The 21,896-nt window shown below is 49.5% G+C and overlaps 1 protein-coding gene across 2 annotated transcripts in view; it reads right to left on the bottom strand.

The window, feature by feature from the left end:
* RAD17 (RAD17 checkpoint clamp loader component) overlaps nt 1–21,896 on the bottom strand; it is a 472,816-nt gene that overhangs the window by 70,202 nt on the left and 380,718 nt on the right. For both annotated transcript variants that reach the window (XM_085632384.1, XM_085632385.1), the window contains exon 14: nt 8,592–8,738. In XM_085632384.1, coding sequence (XP_085488510.1) covers nt 8,592–8,738 — 147 coding nt within the window. The remainder of the gene's footprint in view (nt 1–8,591; nt 8,739–21,896) is intronic.

The raw sequence follows: 21,896 nt of genomic DNA, 5'->3' as shown, positions 1-21,896 counted from the left end.
GGCAGAATAAAGCAAACTGATTGCTAAATCGACAACGTTCAGAAAGCAAGACCTGATAGTGGACTTCAGTTGAATTTTGTCAGTTCAGCTATGAATTTGCTTATTGTAAGAGAAGGAGGCTCTGAGCCACACCAATAAGTAACACAGGCATTGGCAAAGACAATAGGGCTTGCTTATGTGCGAGCTATTTGCTTTGTTAATGTCTTTTAGCCATGTTGTACAGCAGCGCGGCTGATGTGCAGCATGGCTTAAAGTTAAGAAAGAAAAGCGCTTTGACGCGGTAAGCGCTATCCACATCATTGCCCATTTTTCCTTAACTTTAAGCCATGCTGCACAGCAGCTGCACTGCACTGCTGTAGAGCATAGCTAAACAAAACTTTGACAAAGCCTTCAGCTATCGAATAGGCAAAACATACTGCCTTTAGCAATGCTTGTTTTACTTCCAAAGATTGCGAAAGGGTGCCATGTGTGTCTTGATACATTGTTGTGGGGAAGAGGGGATGCAGGAACTGATTGGAAGAGACTGGGTCCCGCTTCGTTCCTGTGGCCAGTATCGCCTTGTGCTGCTTGTCACCCCCGGAGGGGTAGACACCTGGGACTGCCGACGCTGTAACTGCCCTGTGTTCGAGTAAGAACCTTGCACGGGACTCCATTGTCCAGGAGTCCGTGCGCCAGCACACCTGCGTGGAGGACCGCCTTCCTGCCCACAACCCTTGCCTATTGGTTCCCGCCCATATAAGATCATCCATCCATCACAGAGCGGGACGCGCTGCGGGACGCCAGGACGAAGCCCGGACAAAGGGCGGACAGTCCGGGACAGGAGGGGGCTGGAGGGGGCCGTATACAGGTCTGTCCGTTCGCTGTTACTCTGCCTAACCTGTTGGGTGATTTGTTGCAACGTTATAGTTATAAGGGTAGGGCAGCGAACAGTACTGTGGTATTACGGGAAGTTTTCTTTTATGTTCGACTGTTTTACCTAGTACAGGTCTGCAGGGTGCCGCTTTGTGGTGCTAATCTATTTTAGAGATTATGTATTGGTCTAGTCCGGCCCATTATGCCCAAAGCTAAATCAGCAGTTGCAAAGTCCACTATGGATAACTATTTAGTCAAGATGGTGGATAAAATCAATAAAGAACGGAGGAAGTCCCTCGGACGACCAGGGTCTCAAAGTTCGAGCCCCACCTCTCCCGACCGATCAGTTATCCAGTCAACCATCAATCCTGATGTTAGTGTTTTTATAGACCCAATGGATAGTCCTATTTTGGTTGATGCAAATGATACTACAGCTGAGGCTATGGTTATCCCTGAGCCTCCTAACAATGTGGAACTTGGTCCAGAAACTACTATTGATCCGACCGTTCCAAAAGCGCCAGCACCGAGGCCACAAAGATTAATACGATCATGTAGGAATAATAGCAAGATTAATCAGCCTAAACGAGGGGGGAACCGCCCCGTTAAAAGAACTGATTCCTTATTGTCTAATGCCCAATGTGAGCCAAAAAAGATACAGGATGGTACCACGATCAGTTTAGACAAGGAGCAATTCGATTATTTAATCAATGCTATTGATGTCAAGTTTGACATACTTGTTAAACCCCTATTGATTAAACTGGCTACAATATCAGACGAGGTAGTTAGATTGGGAGGTTTAGTGGATACATTTATTAAGGCCACTAAGGGAGCTAAAAATAATGTCAATGAACTTAGCCCTGTGGAGGTACCATGTAACTCCCGTAATTTGGTTGTAACGTCGGCCGTGAGCAGCACATTTGGTCCTGGGAATGTTTGTGTAGCTCCCTCAGCTGTTCCCAATTCTCCCCCGCAGGTGCCGGCCCAAGCTAAACCATCCTTTAGCTCAGTTCTAAGGAAGCCGGTGGGTCCCAATGCAAATTTTAATATATTTAGTAGCCATCAGCCAGATTTACCTCCCACTTGTGCACCTTTTGTGGCAGTCTTAACCAATGTTCCCCCTTTAAGAGTGACCGGAAGCAACCACGGCCCTGATGAATCCCATTCATCATTAAAGAATAAAACCGTGGATTGGCTTCACCGGCAGTGTGGTTTCCCCGTAGCTTTGTCAGGGGATATCTTAAGTACCAGAAGAACTAACTGGGTGGGGAAATCCCGTAAGACATGTGGAGGGGATTGTATTGTTATTAATTTTCGAAACCCTCAACTTACCTCCACGGTCCTGATCAAAGCCGCATCTCTTCCTACACGAGATCAAGGAATTTCTCTCCGCCCCCTTGGGTTCTTTTATAGAGATTATGATATTCAATTGGATGCTAAGCATCACCAAGGGAGGACCAGAGATATGAACATGTGTGTTGACCCCACTATCCCCACGTATAATAGATTCCAGGCCCTGAGTGGGCTTGACTGTAACGACTGACTGGTATCCCCTATGGTGGACCCAGGCATTGTGGTTATGACCATCGGCGAGGGGAGATGTAGTGTGGTCCCTGAGGCTTCAGAATCCGAGGAGGCCATTGTTACAAGTGGTTCTGGTGTTTACAATACTGATGTAACAGTTGACTGTGGAAATGCAAGATCGATCACTGGGGCTTCAGAATCAGTGGAGGCCACTGGTATAAGTGGATCCAGGGTTAACTCTACTGATGCACCAGTCACATGTGGAATTGTAAGTCCGACCACTGGCGATGGGGATGGGGTAGTATCTTATAAACCCACTGCATTAGCTAATTGGGACCGGTGTTCTATTGCCTGTTGGAATGTTGCTGGCCTCTCACAAAAGGACGCTTGTTTAGGATGGTTAGATTTTATTAATAAGTTTAAAATCATTTGTTTTCAGGAAACCTGGAGTATGGACCCCATTAATTATTCGGGTTATGTCTCTTATCAACTGCCGGCGGTGGCTTCCACCTCGGGCAGAGCTAAGGGTGGGCTTTTGATTCTGATTTCTGTGGATGCACCACTTATTGTTAAGAAATATGTACCCATTGGGGCCCACTCCCAGATCCTATGGCTATACCAGGAGCTGGGTAGAAATATCCTTTTAATCAATTTTTATAATAATGTTTTTGACAATACTAGGCAGCAGGTAGTGTTTGCTTTAGAGTCTGCTCTGGCTGACATAGTAACGGGTAACAATATTGTGTTTGATTTCATATGGCTAGGGGATTTTAATATTGCTGTATGCCCATTATCCGCCCATAGGGTTTGTAAATTGTTGGGGGGAAGGCGTCTCTCATTTTCCCCATAATCCATATGGAGATTCATTAAACAAAATCTTGATGACTTATGACATGGAATTGTTGGAGAATCTGAAAGGTGCCTCTGGGGAAACTATCCCTACATTTACGGGCCGAAATGCAAATACGGTGATTGATTTTATTTGCATCTCAACTAGCCTTAACCCGTGGTGTACTGCCCCTTTGGTAGTTGATAATCTCATTAGCGATCACAACTGCCTAACTATGGAGGCCACTCTTTGGAAGGCGACACAAGGCCCCTATCCTAACACTATAGCAAATATCGAACCCCACCGTCCAAATGGAATTAGAATTAGGTGGAAGGGAGATAAAGCAGATATTCTGTCCAACTCCATTATTATTAATTGCGTAAACGAAATTGCCGTTATTTTAGAGAGCCAAGTATTAACGGATGTAATCGTATCCAAGTTTACAAACATCAATCTCATTATTGATGCTAAATTTACTAGGCTTCTTAAGGGTAAGTCGTGCAGGCAAAGGGGGTGGTTCGACCACGCTAGCACCATTGCCCTTAAAGGTTTAAAAGAGGCACTCGTAGTTAAACCCAGGGATACAACTTTGGTTATTGAGCTCAGAGACTCCTATCAGGCCGCGGTCAGAAAAAGGAAGGCCGAATTGAGACAAGAGGCATGGGACAAGCTAGACCAGGCGGCTGAAACTTCTGATTCCTTCCTTTTCTGGGCAACAGTTAATAGTCCCTTTCTTAAGAGCGAGGAGATGCCTGAACTGACGGCTAATGTCAGTGCAGAAAGCTGGGTCTCCCACTTCTCCGTGATTTTTGACTCGGATAACTCTCTGGAGGTCGGGGGAGGGGATTGGCCTGTCATTCCCTTAGACATTTCAATTTCCGAGGTTCTGGATTGCATCTCTGTTAGTAAGGGAGGAAAGGCCCAGGGGCCCGACGGGGTGCCCATAGATATTTACAAAAAAGAACCAGAGATATGGGGCCCGTTATTAACTAACGTATTTAATGCAGCGGTCTGTTATGGTGTCCCAAACACCTGGGAAGAATCTATTATTATTCCCATATATAAGAAGGGGGAGAGGAGGGACGCTAAGAAATACCGTCCCATCTCCCTCCTCGATTCCTCCGTGAAAATTATGAGCAGGGTGCTTCTGGTTAGACTAGAAGAATGGGCCAATTCAAATAACATATTAGCCAATTCCCAATACGGTTTTAGGAAGGGTAGAGGGACAGTAGAACAGTGCCTCAACCTTGATCTTCTCATAGGGAAGTACACGAAGGCCAAGAATGGTTCTCTCTTCCTCTCCTTTGCAGATTTGAGCAGTGCCTTCGATATGGTGAACCATAAGATCTTATGGGAGAAATTATTGGAAATGGGGGCACCCGAGGGCATTGTTTATTTCTTGGCCCGGTTATACGCTAACCTTAGAACTAGTGTCCGCTTTGGCCAGGAAGGGGAGCGTACCTCTAAGTTCCCTATCAGACGTGGAATTAGACAAGGTTGTGTGCTTGCCCCTCTACTTTTTACCCTTTTTATTAACGAGATTGACTCTGTTTTAAAGGCTGTTGTGGCTGACGCCCCCAAAACCCTTGATTTCAACGTCCCAGTTTTACTTTATACGGACGATGCCGTTATTTTATCTAGGACCCCCATTGGCCTTCAACGCCTAATGGACAGGTTTTCTCAGTTCATTAAGGAAAGGAAGTTGAAGATTAATAAAACTAAAACATTTGTTATGGAATGTGGTAAGAGCTGTAAAAAACCGCATTAGTTTTTTATTGATGGGGTTAAGGTCCAAACGGTGGACTCTTTTAACTACCCAGGTATAACATTTTCTAAGTCAGGTAGTTGGACCAGTGAGATCAACCATGTTAGAGTGAGGATGGCGAAATGCGCACATGGGGTGTTTCAGTTCGCATCTAAAATTGGGGATAAACGGGTAAAAGACATGTTGATAATTTATCAAATGAGGTGTCTCTCTATAGATCTCTATGGTGCTGATATTTGGGGGCATTCTGCTAGTGGTAGTCTACAAGTGGAGGAAAATCTCTTCCTAAAAAGACTCCTGTGCCTTCCCACTTCGGTTTCTACCGATCTGGTGCACAGGGAGTTTGGCATTCAATATCTTAAAGATTCTGTAGCCCTTAGACCACTTCTGTTATGGCGTGCTATTTGGGCAAAGGAAGAGACCTCCTTAAATAGAGCTATCATCAAAGACTGTTTCTCTATTGATAATCATCAAAAGATTCCATGGGTCAAATTTGTTTCGAGTAATTTCCTGGAGATCTATGGTCTTAATGTAATAGAGGATCATTATGCAGTCTCTGGTCTGACCAAAAATGAAATGAAATCTGTTTTTATGAGCCATAAGATAGAGGGGCGGGGGAGGGACAACGGTAATTTATCTACCTGTTTGTTCTATGGTAGTTTCTGTGAGACGATGGGTTTTCAACCATATCTGAGTTTCGTCTCCAGACCCTCCCATCGGTTCGTACTGACAAGATTTCGTTTTGGGATTGTCCACCATTTGGTGGCATTTCCAAGTATTAAAAAACGCCCGAATGGTCCCTGCCCTTGTGATAATACTACTGCTCAAAGCACCTTGCATTTTTTATTATTTTGTCCGATTTATGGCAATTTTCGCTCAGCTTTTTTAAAACCTGTTTTTAAGAAATATGGAGTTAGGACAGTAAAAGATACCATGAAATTGTTATTTAACCCGACACCTGATGTCTGCTTCTTTACGGCCACTTTTCTACTTCGAGCCATTAAAGCAAGGCCTAGTATGATATTTTAAACAGTTTTTTAATGTGTATAAATGTATTTTAACAGCCTGATTATTTTGTAATACGATGTTGTTTTTTTATTGTTATGTACGTGCTTTTATGGACTTTATGTTTAAGCTCCGAATAAAGCCTTATGAAATGAAATGAAATGACTGAAGTAGATGCCTACTGGGTGTGGAAGCAGCACTGCAGGGCCTCATTCCTAGCCTATGTCAGTTGCATTGTCTCCCCAAACCGTTATTTATTTGGGTGGTTTGTAGAGTGGTATGTGTCATCTTACAGTCCCTTCAGAGCACTACAGCACCATGCCGGTACTGACTAAGCGGGAAGTTGTGCTGAGTTGACCAAAGAGTGTTCTGATCGGTGGGACTCAGTTCCTTGCAGAGGGTTGAGTATTGCTCATTCAGTCAGGTCGTCTAAAATGTGACTGCCAGGGTGTCAAAAACTTAAGTGTTTGGGAGTTGGAAACACAGCAGGTATAAGGCGCTATATTATCTAGATCATTGTCTTTGTATGCAAAATTGCACCTGAAAGGGTGATTTTCATATTCTAACTTGCTCTGAAAGAACAGCATCTCCTACTGCAAGCTGTGTTAAAGTGAGACAAAAAAAAGCCTAAATCCTGTAACAGCTGGATTTGCAGACTTCATAGAGCAGACTAATGAGTTGAGAAGGCTTTAGTTACAGTACCATTTGAGGAACAGAGACGTGGAAAATGTATTGTTTTATATATAGCGCTTGCTGCCGCAGATGCAGGCTTTGCTGCACTGTAAATGACCACTTTCTCAAGTACTACACAAATGGCCTCTTTTACTGTTTGACAGTACTTTGAAATTCTGCTGCCATGGGTGCTATGTTAAAAATAATGCATTATCCAAGTTATGAGGAGGGGACAGAAAAGAGACTTTCTGATGGCCACAGTAGGGGGAGAAAACATGCCAGCATCTTGAGAAGTGTTCAGTCCACTGGCTTCACCCATATCCACACACCAGTCCATATTTCCTTCCTCATGAGACTGGGATTCCTCAGGGTCCAGTGACCCCTCCCATTCCTCCCCTAATCCTAGCCTGTAAGGCTATGGCTCAGGTTCAGTTCTGGACGGCATAGCTCCAGTCCGCGCCGGAGTCGGACAAAGCCCCTCCGGCTCTGTGATGGGGATGGTGCGGTCGGTGGGCACTGATGGCGCCAGGAGAATTGGCCTCAGGACTGGAGCCAGGAAAGGTCGCAATGGTACAATGGGCAAAGGTCCGGATCCATTCGTGGATCGCTGGGGCCTGAAAGGTGCGAGGGCCGGAGCCACCGGCATGAATACAAAAGGGGCCCCTTCCGAACCCTTGGGGTCGAAAGGCATGCAAGCAGGAACGGGCCGCCCAAATCTGAGGTGCATAGCCTCATAACATTCTCTGAGTTGGGAGAGGGTCATTCTGGCTTCCAGAAACTCGGGAAGACACAGAGCAGACTCAGGCACTAGCTCAACCGCGGAGCCATGCCTCGAGTGGCGACGCTCCCTCATCTCATCGGTCGACGGACAAGGCAAAGTCGAAGCATGCTTCGACTTCTTCTTGAGGGACTTTGACTTACCCGAATAGCTCAACACCTTTGATTGAGACAACTACCACAGGCTCTGGAACCGTTCCCGGGACCTTCCTCTCGATCGTCATGGCTTTGCACGTCGTGCTTTCAGAAGCTTGAGATAGTGCTCCCTCAAGGGCTTCCGTGCATGGCGCAGCAGTCGGGGCAGGCCTTTGGGCCGCGGTCCTGCTCGAGGCACCAGAAGCAAACTAGATGCGGGTCCGTCACCGACATCTGTTTGTGACAGGGACCATAGGGCGTGAAGCCGGCTTTCTTAGAGGACATTTCTGCCACACTTGGAGGTAAGACCTCAAAAAAGAGATCTACAAAATATGTAAGAAACCTCGTCAAAAATGACTAAGGAGTAGCTCTTCCTGCATCTGTGCTGGCTGGTGCAGAAAGTAAAGAACAGACGTCAGCGTTTTTTAAAGAAACATATATTTCCGCAATTGACAGCACGTGTGCCCTGTCTCAATCAAGCGAGACTCAAAAAAGGGTCATAAACGCCGGTGTTCGGACATGCAACATAGAACTTACACGTTTCAAAGGTAAATGAATGCACAGCTCTGAGTTTTAAACCCTCCAAAAGCAATTTCTGTTCCTACCACAAGGTGAAAGGGATGCCGACAAGTTGAGAGTGGAAGAGAACCAGGATGTAAAGGTAACTTGTGGAATATTGTCCTTTCATAAAATGGTGATTAATTTGATAAAACACGGTTGTGCATATAAGCAGTGCTGTTTAGCACCAAACCAGGAGAATAACAGATTGAAATTGAAAAAAAATCTTAATCTTCATTTTTGATGCTTTGATGAAAGTCAGCATGTAATAAACATTCTCAAGTAAATAACATCTTTTCTTCCGTTCAAGGAGCTAGCACTATTTATTATTGGCAGTTAAATGTTAACAGACTCTGAAACTTCTGCTTTTCTGACAGCATTTAAAGTCTCACCCAGCATTTAAATTCAAATGGTGATTGATAGTAACATTACGTGACTTCTAGCATATGATGCCATCTGATATACACAGATACTAACCTTCTTATTGATCAAAAGCCACTGTGGTTTATGCAAAGGTTTAAAACCCACTCCTCCTTGGCCAAGTGCAGAAGTTCGTGCTTTGTTCGAATGTATGACTCCTCTGGTGGCCACTGATGCGCTGTATTCATTCAGCGTTGATCGAGACTAAAACACAGTTTGAGAAAATAAATACAACACAGCTGTATTAATAATCAATGCCTCCAAACTTTATTACAGTGTACCTATTCTATGCAGTGATTTTCTACTAGTCCCAAAGCTCAATTTCTTCAGAATCATTGTTTCCCCTGCTTCTGTGGTATTGGAGGGCAGCAGAGCTCTTTTGCATCACAAGTTAATTAAATTTGGAAGACACGGTTCATACCCCTCTCTTTGACTCCAACACATCCACTGGTTTTCCATGTACGAGTTAATTTTCTTTCAGTTTACATTCCGCATGTATACACAGACCGGTAAGCATGGAGACCGAATGACCATCTGTAGGAAGTGGTTTAAGAGACCAGACCTAGTAAGGTGAGTAAAAATAGCATACTACTTAACTGTAAGTAAGTGTCATTTGGGTCCAATCCTGACCACCTAGAAAAAAATCTACAAACCTTAAAAGGGGAGGTGGGCATGTCACTGAATGGAAGTTGGTCAATGTGACAGTTGCAGCAGTTGAGACTTGATTTGCCAGGACAGTCCAGTGGTTATTGTCTGTTTGGAGGAATCGTCCTTGATGTCTTAAACAGGGGATACCAACCTCGCAAATAGCAGGATGCAGGGAAAGCACAGAGAAGGATTATGTTGCTTACCGAGTAAGCATCTATTTTTGGCATGTAGAGCTGTAGATTCATATTCCTTGCATACTCCTGCCATCTAGTGTTGGGTCTGGATGTTTGCAAGTTGTTTTTCGTCAAAGAAGTCTTTCCTAATCATGAGGTAAGGCGACTCCTCTTGTCGGTGATAGTGTGCATGGGCATCAACTCCATTGTTAGATTGTTCTCCCTCAAGATGGTGAGAGAGGAGTAAGTAAGTGCAGTATAGAAATGTCCATGCGTATGATTATATAATCAAGAACTGCAACAGCATTAGGTGCCCGAGGAGGCGGGTGGGCGCATGTGAATCTACAGCTCTACATGCCAAGAACAGATGCTTACTGGGTAAGTAACAATCGGCGTGAGGCATGTGTGCTATAAATGCACATGCTTTGCATAGACTAAAAAGCAGTATACTCCCAAAGCGGTGGTTAACCTGTAGATGTTGCAGTTGTTTGAAACAGTGTTTTAAGTACTGCTTGACCTACATTAGATTGTTGGCGTGCTAAAACATCTACACAATAGTGTTTGGTAAATGTGTGTGGTGTAGACCATGTAGCTGCCTTACATATGTCAGCTAGGTTCCGCGCCTAGTGCCGGATTCCTTGGTCCGAGGTCAGGGAAAACGTTAAGTCACCTTGCCTACAGCCGTGACACCCTTCTGGCTCTTCGGTACAAAGGCGGGAGCTCAGGATGCGTTAAGTTGGAAATGCGTGTGGATGAGCGGCCCTTCCCACTGCTTTGCATCAATTGCAATCAAGCTCTCCCCAAGTTTGACTGGCATACTAGTAATTACTGTTCGGCCGCATCAGTGCCTTGGACAAGGAAAGAACACACTGCAGTTAAATGCCTTTTACTTAACGCTAGATCCCTGGTGAGACACAGCATAGAACTAGCGGACCTCATAGTTGAATCCAAATCACAGATAGCATTCGTAACAGAAACCTGGACAGATGCAGCCTCAGGTCCGGATATCATCAAATCTACCCCACCTGAGTACGAGTGCTTTGTTCAGAATAGAGGAAATAAAAGGGGGGGAGGTCTAGCTATAATCTACCATAATTCCATCAGAGGTTCATTCCAGTCGGGTACCACCGACCATTTTGAAGCCCTCATATATAACCTGACCCTTTCCAACCATCAATCTTTTAAGGGTGGCCTAATTTATAGGCCCCCCGGACCCAAAAGCTCGTTTCTCCCTGCACTCAGTTGCTTGCTAGAAGAAGCACTCTGCACAAAGACATTTACTGCGCTGGGAGATTTTAACTTTCATTTGGAATGTGATTCAGATCCCGATACGCGGAATTTCTTAGATCAGATGCGTGGGGTTGAGCTTAACCAAAGGGTTACCGGCCCAACCCACAGGGCGGGGCACACTCTAGATGGGATCTTTTCCAATCTTCCTAACCTTGAAATTACGGCAATTCTTCCGGTCTCCTGGTCCGACCATGCGGTAGTGCATTTTGAAATCAGCCTTGCCCCGCCTTCCAGGCCTAGTGAGGTTATAAACCCGCCTAGAACGATCAGGAGGTGGAAAAATATAGATGGAGAGGCCCTAGAGAGCCTGCTCAAAACCTCCCTGCGGCCCCCGATGGTTAATGTGGAGGACGCAGCCACCTCATATACCAACTGGCTGGAGGCAGCATGCCTCAATCTCGCCCCGCCCAAAACGTTTCACTCCACTCGATCCAGCCCCTCCGCGCCGTGGTTCTCTGAACATATCAGGGACCATAAACTGCTTTGTAAAAAGCAGGAAAGAATCTGGCGGAAAAACTATAAAGAGGAGGATAGAAAGCTTCTCTACCTAGAGATAAAAAGGTATAAATCTGCAATTCAAGAGGCAAAACAGGAGTTCTATACGAATCGTATTAAGGAGGCCAGTAATTCCGCCATGGAATTATTTCGCACAGTATCGTCCCTGGCGGTCATCAAACCAGTGGAGATACCCCCTAGCCGTAAACTATGCCAAGAGCTGGCGAATTTCTTCCTAGAAAAGGTAGAAAATATCTTCCGTCCTCTAGACACGCGGGTCAAGACTGTCGCTCCAGTAACTAACCCTGAGGCAGACATTAATCTTCCGAAGCTTCTCAACTTCTCCCCCATTAGGGAGGAAGAGGTGGAGAGCAGACTTCTACGGACAAAGTCAGGCTCCCCCAATGACCCATGCCCAGCCAGCGTGGCCAAATTGGCCTCCTCGGCCGTGGCCGCAAGGCTCACCCCACTGTTCAATGTCATGTTGGAAAAAGGAGAATTCCCCTTATGCTGGAAACAAGCTTCCATTTTACCCCTGTTGAAGAAGCCGAACCTAGCGGTGACGGACCTGAATAACTTTCGGCCTATAGCTAGGCTACCCCTTCCGACGAAAATCCTGGAGGGTCTCCTAAACACTCAGCTAAGCGCCTTTCTAGGGGCTGGCCAGGGCCTGGACCGTTCCCAACATGGATTCAGGGCAGGGCATAGTACCGAATCCGCCCTGATTAAAGCAACAGAAGATGTGAGAACAGTGATGGACGCAGGAGGTAGAGCTGCCCTGATCCTGTTGGACCTGTCCGCAGCCTTTGATACGGTCCACCATAAGATACTTGGGGACCGACTCAGGGCCACTGGGATTCAGGGCAAGGCGCTAAAACTCCTGCTCGCCTTCTTGTCTGATAGGACTCAGAAGGTGGCACTAGGGGACTATGAATCAGACCCTTTTACGCTTCCCTGCGGAGTCCCTCAGGGGTCCTCCTTGAGTCCCACCCTTTTTAATATATATGTCTCCACCCTAGCACCAGTTATCAGATCTTTCGGCTTCAACTTAACTTCTTACGCTGATGATACTCAGATAGTGGTATCTCTGCTACCAGGGGAAACTGACAGTACAGCTGATAGATTCAGAGGCTGTATGCGGGAAGTCAGTAACTGGATGGCAGATAACTGCCTCAAATTAAATTCTACAAAAACCGAAGTTCTGCTGTTCGGGTCCAACGATAATTTCTGGTCCCCACGCTGGTGGCCTGAGGAAATGGGCACTCCGCCAGCTCCGGTCCCAAAGGTTAAAAACCTCGGTGTACTTATGGACAACTCTTTGTCCTTCAAGCCCCAAATTAATGCACTCTCATCAGCAACTCACTTTGTTTTAAAAACTATTCGAAAAGTCCTGCCGTTCCTTGCAGAAGAGCATAAGAAGACCGTGGTTACAGGGCTGGTGATGTCCCGGCTCGATTATTGTAACAGCCTTCTGCTGAACGCCCAACAGGGGCTCCTCAACAAACTCCAGATTCTGCAGAATGCTGCAGCCCGATTAATCACAGGCACACCCAAATTTGCCTCTGTTTCACGAGACCTGGTTAAACTACATTGGCTACCAGTTCGCAAGAGAATTATTTTTAAATCCCTTTGCGTGACTTTCAAGGCCTTGTACGGCCTAGGCCCCCACTGTATCTCCCAACTCTTTCAGTGGTATAGACCAACAAGACTTCTGAGATCAGCCGAGCAGGGTCTGGTAGTCATCCCCAGAGTTAGGAAATCCAGTTGGGGAGGCAGGAGTTTCTCTCTAGGAGCAGCAAAGGCATGGAACGCGTTACCACTAAATCTCAGACAACTACCGGATCTCTTGTCTTTTAGGAAAGCTCTGAAGACCTGGCTTTTCACACAGTAACCCCTGCCCATACACACTCACTCAACTAGCGCCAGGACACCTCCGGGTAACAGTGCGCTCTATAAATGTGAAAAATAAATAAATAAATAAATAAATAGAGGAATGGTACCTAAAAAGGTAATAGTAGCCCCTATTTTGCGAGTGGAATGCTCTCTACGGGGTATAGATAAAGTTCCTTTAGCTTTTGCATAGCATGTTTTAATGAATTTAACAATCCATTTTGAAACAGTTGTTTTGTTTTGCGAAAATCTTAGAGCTCTTTTGACATCAAGCGTGTGAAGACCCTGTTCTGCTACAGAATCAGGTTGAGGAAAAAACACCGGTAACTCAACTGATTGGTTTATATGAAAAGTAGAAACCACTTTGCGAAGGAATTTAGGATTGGTGCGAAGAACTACCCTGTCTTTGTGGAGCCGAAAGAAGGGTTCTTCCAAGGTTAATACCTGTACCTCACCAACTCTCCTTAATGAAGTGATTGCAATGAGGAAAGCAACTTTCCATGAAAGAAACCGCAAAGGGCAATTGTGCAATGGTGCAAAAGGTGGACCCATAAGCCTTGTAAGGACAATGTTAAGATTCCATACTGGGGCAGGGGGAATTCTTGGTGGTATTACCCTTTTAAAGTCTTCCATAAAGCCTTTGATTACTGGAACTTTAAATAGTGATAAATGCTGCCTGTTCTGCAAATATGCAGCTACCGCTGCCAGGTGCAAACGAATAGACGTATAAGCCAGTCAAGTTTGCCGTAAGTGTAACAGGTAACAGATATTTTGTATAGAAGCATCTAGAGGATTGATTTTGTTGTTATTACAGTAGACAACAAATCTTTTCCACTTTGCTGCATAACAAGCTCTGGTGGTAGGCTTGCTTGCTTCTTTTAGAATAGTCATACAGTCTGGTGGTAGATTTAAATAACCAAACTCTATGACTTCAGGATCCAGATCGCCAAGTTTAGTTCTTTGGGATTTGGATGTCTGATTTCTCCATGGTTCTGCGTGCGGAGCCTGGAGGTGAGATACAGCATTTGATGTGGAACTACTGACAACTACAACAGGGTGGAGTACCATGGGTGACAAGGCCATATGGGAGCTACTAGAATTAGTGTGAGGGATGTTTGCCTGTGCCTCTGAACCGGACACAGAATGAATGGGAGAGGCGGAAAAGCATAGGCAAATATTACTGACCAGTTCATCCATACGGCATTGCTTTTTGAGGGCAGGTGTGGGAACCTGGAGCCGAAGTTTGGGCATTTTGCGTTGTCGACTGTGGCGAACAAGTCTATTTGTGGGAATCCCCATTGTTGGAAGGAGAACTTGGGAATGACGTTCCCACTCGTGAATTTGCTGCCTCTTTCTGCTGAGGAGATCGGCAATCTGATTGTTTGCCCCTGGGAAGGTGTTCTGCCAGAAGATACATTCTGTGATGCATTGCCCAATTCTAAACGGCTTGGGAGAGGCGTGAAAGTTGGAGAGAGTCTGTCCCCCTCCACTGCTTTTGTATATAGTGCATTGCTGTCATGTTGTCTAGCCGGACTAGGGACAGCTTTGCCTATGAGGTGAGTGAATAGCTATGAGCGCTAGAAAGACTGCTAGAAGCTCTAGATAGCTGATGTGGAGGATTTTGCTTGTTGCTCCACAGACCATATATTGTGTAAACTTGGAGATGGTCACCCCAACCTGTCAGAGATGTGTCTGCTGTGAGCACGATCGGTGGAAAAGGGGCGATGAAAGGCTGTCCTTTTTGTGGGTTCCACCACTGCAAAGAGCGATGGGTGCGGCCGTCTACTAACACTAGATCGGTAAATTGACCCTGCGACTGATTCCACTGACGTGCTAGTCACTCTTGTAGGGGACGTATGTGGAGTCTTGCATGGGATACAATTGCAATGCAAGACGCCATCATTCCCAGAAGTTGCATGAACACTCTGGCTGGTGATGTTTTATTGGATTGAAACTGTAGCATCAAAGACTGCATGTTGTGAATTCGGGCTACATTGGGAGAGGTTAGAGTTTTGATAGTGTCTAGAGTGGCCCCTAGGTAAGTTTGCATCTGTGAAGGATACAGGTGAGACTTCAGTGCATTGACGGTAACGCTCAGTTGATGAAGTAGGTCTATTGTGGTGTGAGTGTGTCGAAGACAGTTTTGGTAAGTGCTGGCTTTGATGAACCAGTCGTCTAGGTAGGGGAAGACGTGAATATGTTGTCTTTTGAGATGAGCTGCGACTACTGCCAGGCATTTGGTAAATACTCTGGGAGCAGTAGTTACTCCAAATGGGAGTACTTTGAATTGGTAATATTTGCCTGCTATCACAAATCTGAGGTATTTGCAATTAGCTGGATAAACTGGAACATTAAAATATGCATCTTTTAAGTCTAGAGTAGACATAAAGCCGAGTTACTTACCTTCGGTAATGATGTATCTGGTAGAGACGATTCTAGCCGCAGATTCCTTAACGTAGAATTATCCCCAGGCGTGAGACTGGACCTGGAAAACTTTCTTGCCCAGCATCTCTGCGCGCCGGATCACTGTATTTTTCTTGAATTGCAGAAAAGGTTTCTGGATTGTCAGAGCCTGTAATTCGCCCATTCTTCTTGCAGAAGTGAGAGCTAGGAGAAGGCCTACCTTCCAAGAAAGGAATTTCAAATCTGCTCGATGAATCGGCTCAAAGGGGTGCTTCATCAGCTGGGTGAGAACCAAATTCAAATGCCACATAGGAGGCGGAGGCCTCACTGGAGGAAAGACTCTAAAGAGGCCTTTGAGGAACTGCTCGACAATCCTGGCTGACCAAAGAGAAGGACCAGATGCAGTGCGTCTATAGCGAGAAACTGCCGGCAAATGAACCTTTATGGATGAATGAGCCAGCCCCGCTTTAGCCAAAGACATGAAATATGGAAGAACTTGGTGAGGTTGAGATGAAAAAGGGTCAAAACCCTCCTTCTGACACCAGATGCAGCATCTCTTCCATTTTAAACGGTATGTCTTATCAGTAGAAGGAGCTCTGGCCTGAGAGAGCACCTCCTTAATCTCCTACGAGAGATCTAGCCCACAAAACTCTCGCTGCTCAGGAGCCATGCTGTTAGGTGTAAGGAGCAAGGATCCGGATGCCGGAGGAGGAGCCTAGCGCGCAACCAAGATGGCCGCGTAGGTGTGAGGCTCCCGAGGACCTCCGCGACCTCCTGAATTAATCCTGGCGATATCCTGTCCTTGTTGAGGGGACTGTGTCGGTGACCCCGAGCTGAGGCGCCGCCCGTTCTTTGGGCTCGAATCGGACCCCGAACACCGGTGGGAGCATCGATTGAAGGTTGCGGCCTTCTCCTCGCCGGCCCCCCGGATTGGAGTAGTGGGGCGATCCGGGGACGAAGTGAATAACAACGGCGAGCGGGGCTGAGCGACTCGCATACCCCGCACTTTCACTTTCGCTTTTGCGCCCTCCTTGCCTCAGGCGAGGTCGGGCTGCGGAGCGGGGTGCGGTGGTGTTGCCTTGTCCAGGTGCCCGGCTGACCCGCCGGCGGTGGGTTGACCCGCTGCCCGGTGGTCGCCCCCGTCCCCCCCCCTGACACCCGTGATTTGGTGTGGCGGCCCGTTTGGAGATCTTGGCACGACGGTGTAAGGGCCAGCATGTCCACCAAACAAGATGGCGACCGGGCGAAGATGAAGACAACCCGCCGTGGCACGGCGCACCAGGCCAATAGTATGGATCGCTATACGCTCCAGAAGGGTTCTCCGGAGACAGCGCGGTCGTCCCTGGTGGGCCCGACGGAGGCACCTGCCCAACCGGTGGATCTGACCCTCCGGGACGTCATGGGCGCCATCGCAGAGATGAAGGCCTCGGTGGACCAGCGTTTCGATACCTTGGCGCAAAAAATTGACTCGGTCCTGGTGGATGTGGGCCTTGTGAGGGCAGACTTGTCAAAAACGAACGACCGAGTTGACTCCCTGGCCCACACCACAACGAGCCTCACGACGGACGTGGTGGCCCTCCAGGAGGAGGTGCGCCGGCTTGGCCAGGCGAGCGCCCTGATGGACCGGCGACTGGAGGATTCCGAGGGTCGGGCCCGGAGGAACAATGTTCGCATTATTGGTGTGCCGGAGGGCCGAGAGGCGGAGGCGGCGGATCTCTTTGTGGAAGAATTGATCCTGACCCATCTCCAGCCCCGGGGGCTGAGTAAGCTTTTTGCGGTGGAGCGTGCCCACCGGGTCCCTGGGGGCCGCCCTAAGACCGGTGCCCCGCCGCGGCCTATCATTGCCCGGATTTTTAATTTCCGGGACAGAGACGCCATCCTCCAGACCTCCAGGCAACAGGGACCGGTCAGGCTGGACAACATGGATGTACACTTCTACCCAGACTTTACTCCGGCGGTCCAGAAGCAGCGACAGAGCTTTCTCGGTATTAAACGTCGCCTAAGGGACCTAAACCTCAAGTACTCAATGCTCTTTCCGGCTAAGCTGAGGGTGGAGGTGGATGGCCGTACGCACTTCTTCGACCGGCCCGAGGCGGCTGGGGACTGGTTAGATACTTTGCCTGGAGATCGGGGTGGGGGGGGCGCGGCTGGCGGGGAGGGCCCGCCGGATCAGAATTGAGGGGTGACTGTATAGGCCTTGCTCGGGATATTACTCCTTTACCATATATTGCTTTCGTATGTTCCCCTCCCATGGAGGTCGGGTGGGGTCTGCTGGGGGCTTCCCTCCTCCTCTGGGGGACTAGTTAGTACTTAGCTATGGGGCGACAGGCACACTGCACTTTGGGGGGGCTGTCTGGGCTCATGCAGGGGTGCAGGGAGGGGGGAGTTCTGTTGGGACCGGGGGGTGGGGGGGGTGTGTTGTTTGTTAACACCGCAAGGCAAACCCGCAACTGTTTTGTTGTTTTTAAGACTCTCGGTGGGGGGCGACCGATTGTTTTGACGTATCATGGGGGGTAGGGATTTGATTGTGTTGTCATGGAATGTTAACGGCCTGGGGGATAGGATTAAACGTGGTGTGGTCCTGCAGTATTTAAAACGTATTTCACCAGATGTTGTCTTCCTACAGGAGACACACCTTATAGGCAACACCTTTCATGCAATGAATCGGCGGGGATATCGTTTGGCGGCCCACTCCGGCTTCACTTCGGGCTCGCGGGGGGTGGGTATTATGGTCAAGAACTCGCTCCCGTTGGAGATTGACGAGGTGCGCCATGATGAGAGGGGACGTTACACTGTTCTGGTGGGACGAATGGAGGGTAGAGTGTTTATCTTTATATCAGTGTACGTCCCGCCTGGGTTACAAGCCACTACATTTGCGGACCTGGGGCGCCTCCTTCTGGACCTTCCGGGTGGCCTGTTGGTGGTTGGAGGGGACTTTAACGCGGTTGCCTCTGGGTCTATGGATCGCCATCCCCCTAGGGACCTCCCCCGGGCACAGGCGTGGCTGCCCGGCCTTTTAGACACGCTGGGCCTGGTGGATTGCTGGCGCTTAAAGCATCCCGTATTGCAACAGTACACCTTCCACTCGGGGGCCCATGGTAGCCTCTCGCGGCTTGATTACATCCTTGTCCGGGCGGCCCATGCAGGGAGGGTGGGGGAGGTGCGCCATTTGGCACGGGGTATCTCAGACCACTCCCCATTGTTGTTGCATTTCGATGTCTTCCCGAGGGGGGATGGCAGAGTGGCCCCGATCAATGCATGGTATTTGCGCGACCCCACCATTCGTGCCGACTTGATCAAATCCTTACAGCGCTATTTCGATGAGAATGTGGGGTCGGTCCCGTCTGCCATCTCCCTGTGGGAGGCTTTCAAGGTGGTTCTTAGAGGGGAGGCCCTCTCCTTTATTTCCAATGCCCGGCGGCGCGAGCGGGAGGAGGTGACCCGGGTTGAGGCCGAGATTGCAGAACTGGAGGGTGACCTGGGGAGCGGGGTAACAGACGCCAAGTTGCATGTTTTGCATTTAAAGCAGGCGGCCTATCGGGCCCTCGTCACGGAGGCGGCCAGGGGCCTCAGTAGAGAGCAGCAGGGGCGATTGTATGATGTGGGCGACAAGGCTGGCAAATTGATTGCGTGGTTGGACAAGAGGGAGAGAGCGAGCCGCGTGGTGCCTTTGATTGAGAGCGTGGATGGTGTGTGCGTCACTGAACCGGAAGCCATTGTCTCCTGCTTCGCGGATTATTTCCGCGAAGTCTACTCCCCGGTTTCTCCCTGCTCGGAGGAAGATTCCCATGCCTTGCTTCGGGACATCGCACTGCCCTCCCTTACGGTGGAGGACAGGGATTCGCTGGACGCCCCTCCCACCTCGGACGAAATTGCCTCGGCTATTCGCTCGGTTGCATCCGGCAAGGCCATGGGCCCCAATGGTATTCCCATTGAGCTATACAAGCTGCGCCCGGATGTGTTGGCGCCCCACCTGCGCGCGATGTTCCTTGCGGCCCACTCGCGGGGCTCCCTCCCGCCGGACCAGCGTCTGGCTACAATTGTGGTGATCCACAAGGAGGGGAAGCCCCGTGAACGGGTCACATCCTATAGGCCGATTTCGCTTTTGAACGCGGAGCCCAAAATCCTCGCCAAGGTGTTGGCCAACCGGTTGGTTGGCGTGGTGGGCGATTTGGTCCACCAAGACCATTCGGGCTTTATACCACACCGCAACACGGCGCTTAATCTGCGGCGCTTGCACGGGGTGCTCGCGCGTGTCCCATTTGTGCGGGAGCCGGCCATCTTGGCGTCCTTGGACGCCACCATGGCGTTTGATACGCTCGAATGGCCATATATTTGGGCGATGCTGGCGAAGTTTGGGTTCGGCCCGGGTTTCGTCAGCTGGGTCAAATTGCTATATTCGGGCCCGTTGGCGCAGGTGGTGGTGAATGGGCGAGTATCTGCCCCATTCGCGCTGGGGCGGGGCACGCGACAGGGTTGTCCCCTGTCGCCTCTCCTGTTCGCCCTGGCCATGGAGCCCCTGGCGGAGTGGCTGCGGTGGCACCCTTCTATCCGTGGTCTCCGCTGGACCCCCGAGCATGAGGACCGCGTGTCTCTCTATGCTGACGATATCCTTTTGTATCTCGCCTCCCCGCGCAAGTCACTGATCGTCCTGGTTGATGTTTTGCGCTCCTTCGGTCGCAACTCAGGCCTGGTCATCAACTGGGCGAAATCCTGTGTCTATGTGCTCTCCGGGGAGGCCCCGGTCCTGCCACGGGACTGTCCGATCCAGATTGCCTCCCAGGGTTTCCGGTACCTGGGTATATATATCACTCTTGACCCGGAGGCCCGCTATGAGCGGAACTTGCTGCCCCCCCCTCCAGCGTCTGAGGGAGGACGTGGTGCGCTGGCGGCGTCTGCCGCTCTCGCCGCTCGGCCGAGCGGCCTTATTTAAAATGATGTCCCTGCCGCGCTTCCTCTACGCCCTCCAGAATACCATGGACTTGGTCCCGGCACGCTACTTTCGCGAGGTGGAGGGCCTCCAGCGGCGCCTGTTCTGGGACGGGAGGCCGCGTATTGCTCTGGCTAAATTGACGCTCCCGTGGTACGACGGAGGGGTCGCCCTCCCGGACATCAAACGGTATTACTGGGCCTCCCAACTAGCTGCAATTAATCATGGCCTTTACGGGCCCGCCTTGAACCCGGCATTCGAGATGGACAGGACGCTTCTGCCCGGTGGCGATTATAATCGAGCGCTCTACTCTGGCGCGCCCGACTCCCGTTTGACGGGACCGACGCGTGTCATGGTGCGTGTCTGGCACGCGGCTAATGCAGCTATGGGGTGGAAGGACCGTTTGACCCGAGCGTCTCCGCTGTATGCATCTGAGAGGTTGGGCTCCCTGTGGACGTCGAAGGGCTTCGAGAAGTGGGACACGATCGGAATCAGCACGGTGGGAGATCTCTGGACGAGGGGGGGATTCAAAACTTTTGAGACGCTGCAGGCGGAGTTTCAGCTGCAGGGCAGTGAGTACTTTCGGTACCTACAGGTCCGCCATGCGCTGGGCTCCGTCTTCCCGGATGTTGCATCCATTCCGGAGTCTTCCCCCCTGGAGGACAGAGTGCTAGATGGCCATGTCCCGGACAGCACGATCTCCCTCATATACAAAAAATTGATTAACGATAGATCGTGTCTGCTGACTAGTCTCCGCGAGGCTTGGGTTGCCGACGGGCTGGAGCTGGACGACGAGGATTGGATTTCCGCGGTGGCCTCTCCGAAAGAGGTGGCCATCCCGGCTCGCCTTCGTTTCGTCCAGCTCAAGATCCTTCACCGGGTCTACGTGACGGGGCCAAGGCTTTTACGTATGGGTTTTGCCGGTGATGGAATGTGTAAGCGTGGCTGTGGTGCGTTGGCGACTTTCATGCATATACTGTGGGAGTGCCCGAAGGTGGAGCGATTCTGGCGTGGTGTGCATGAGGTTCTACGAATGGTTACGCGTGTCACGCTGCTGCCTGAAGCGAGGAGATGCTTGCTGAATGTCTGGGAACCAAATGACTACTCGGTCCCGCAGGCGCGGTGGGTGACTCTGGGATACATGATAGCCAAGCGTGATATTGCCCAATTGTGGGGATCCCAGAGGCCCCCTGCGGTGTCGGCCTGGAAAGAGCATATGGATTGGTGTATGTTTCGTGAAAAGGTGGTGTATGTGGCGAGGGGTAAGCCTGGGGCGTGGATGAAACTCTGGGGCCCCTGGAACGCCTACCGCGGGGGTATTTGTGAGCCGCCGCTGCTACCGGCGGCCTCGCCGGCTCCGTCTCCCTAGATGGCGCCCCTCCCTTGGCCGCGGGCGCGCGGTCCCCCAGTCCCTGATCTACTCCCGTCCCCCTCTTCAGAATTTTGCTGCTGGTGTGGATCCCCCACTTATGGAGCACGTGTTGTCACTTTGGATCGAGGGTTGCCTTGCGGTTCGTGGTTTGTTTATGTTGT

The sequence above is a fragment of the Triturus cristatus genome, chromosome 2_1, assembly GCF_964204655.1.
Source record: "Triturus cristatus chromosome 2_1, aTriCri1.1, whole genome shotgun sequence".
NCBI classification, from domain to species: domain Eukaryota; kingdom Metazoa; phylum Chordata; class Amphibia; order Caudata; family Salamandridae; genus Triturus; species Triturus cristatus.
This window is presented reverse-complemented; position numbering and strand designations above follow the sequence as displayed.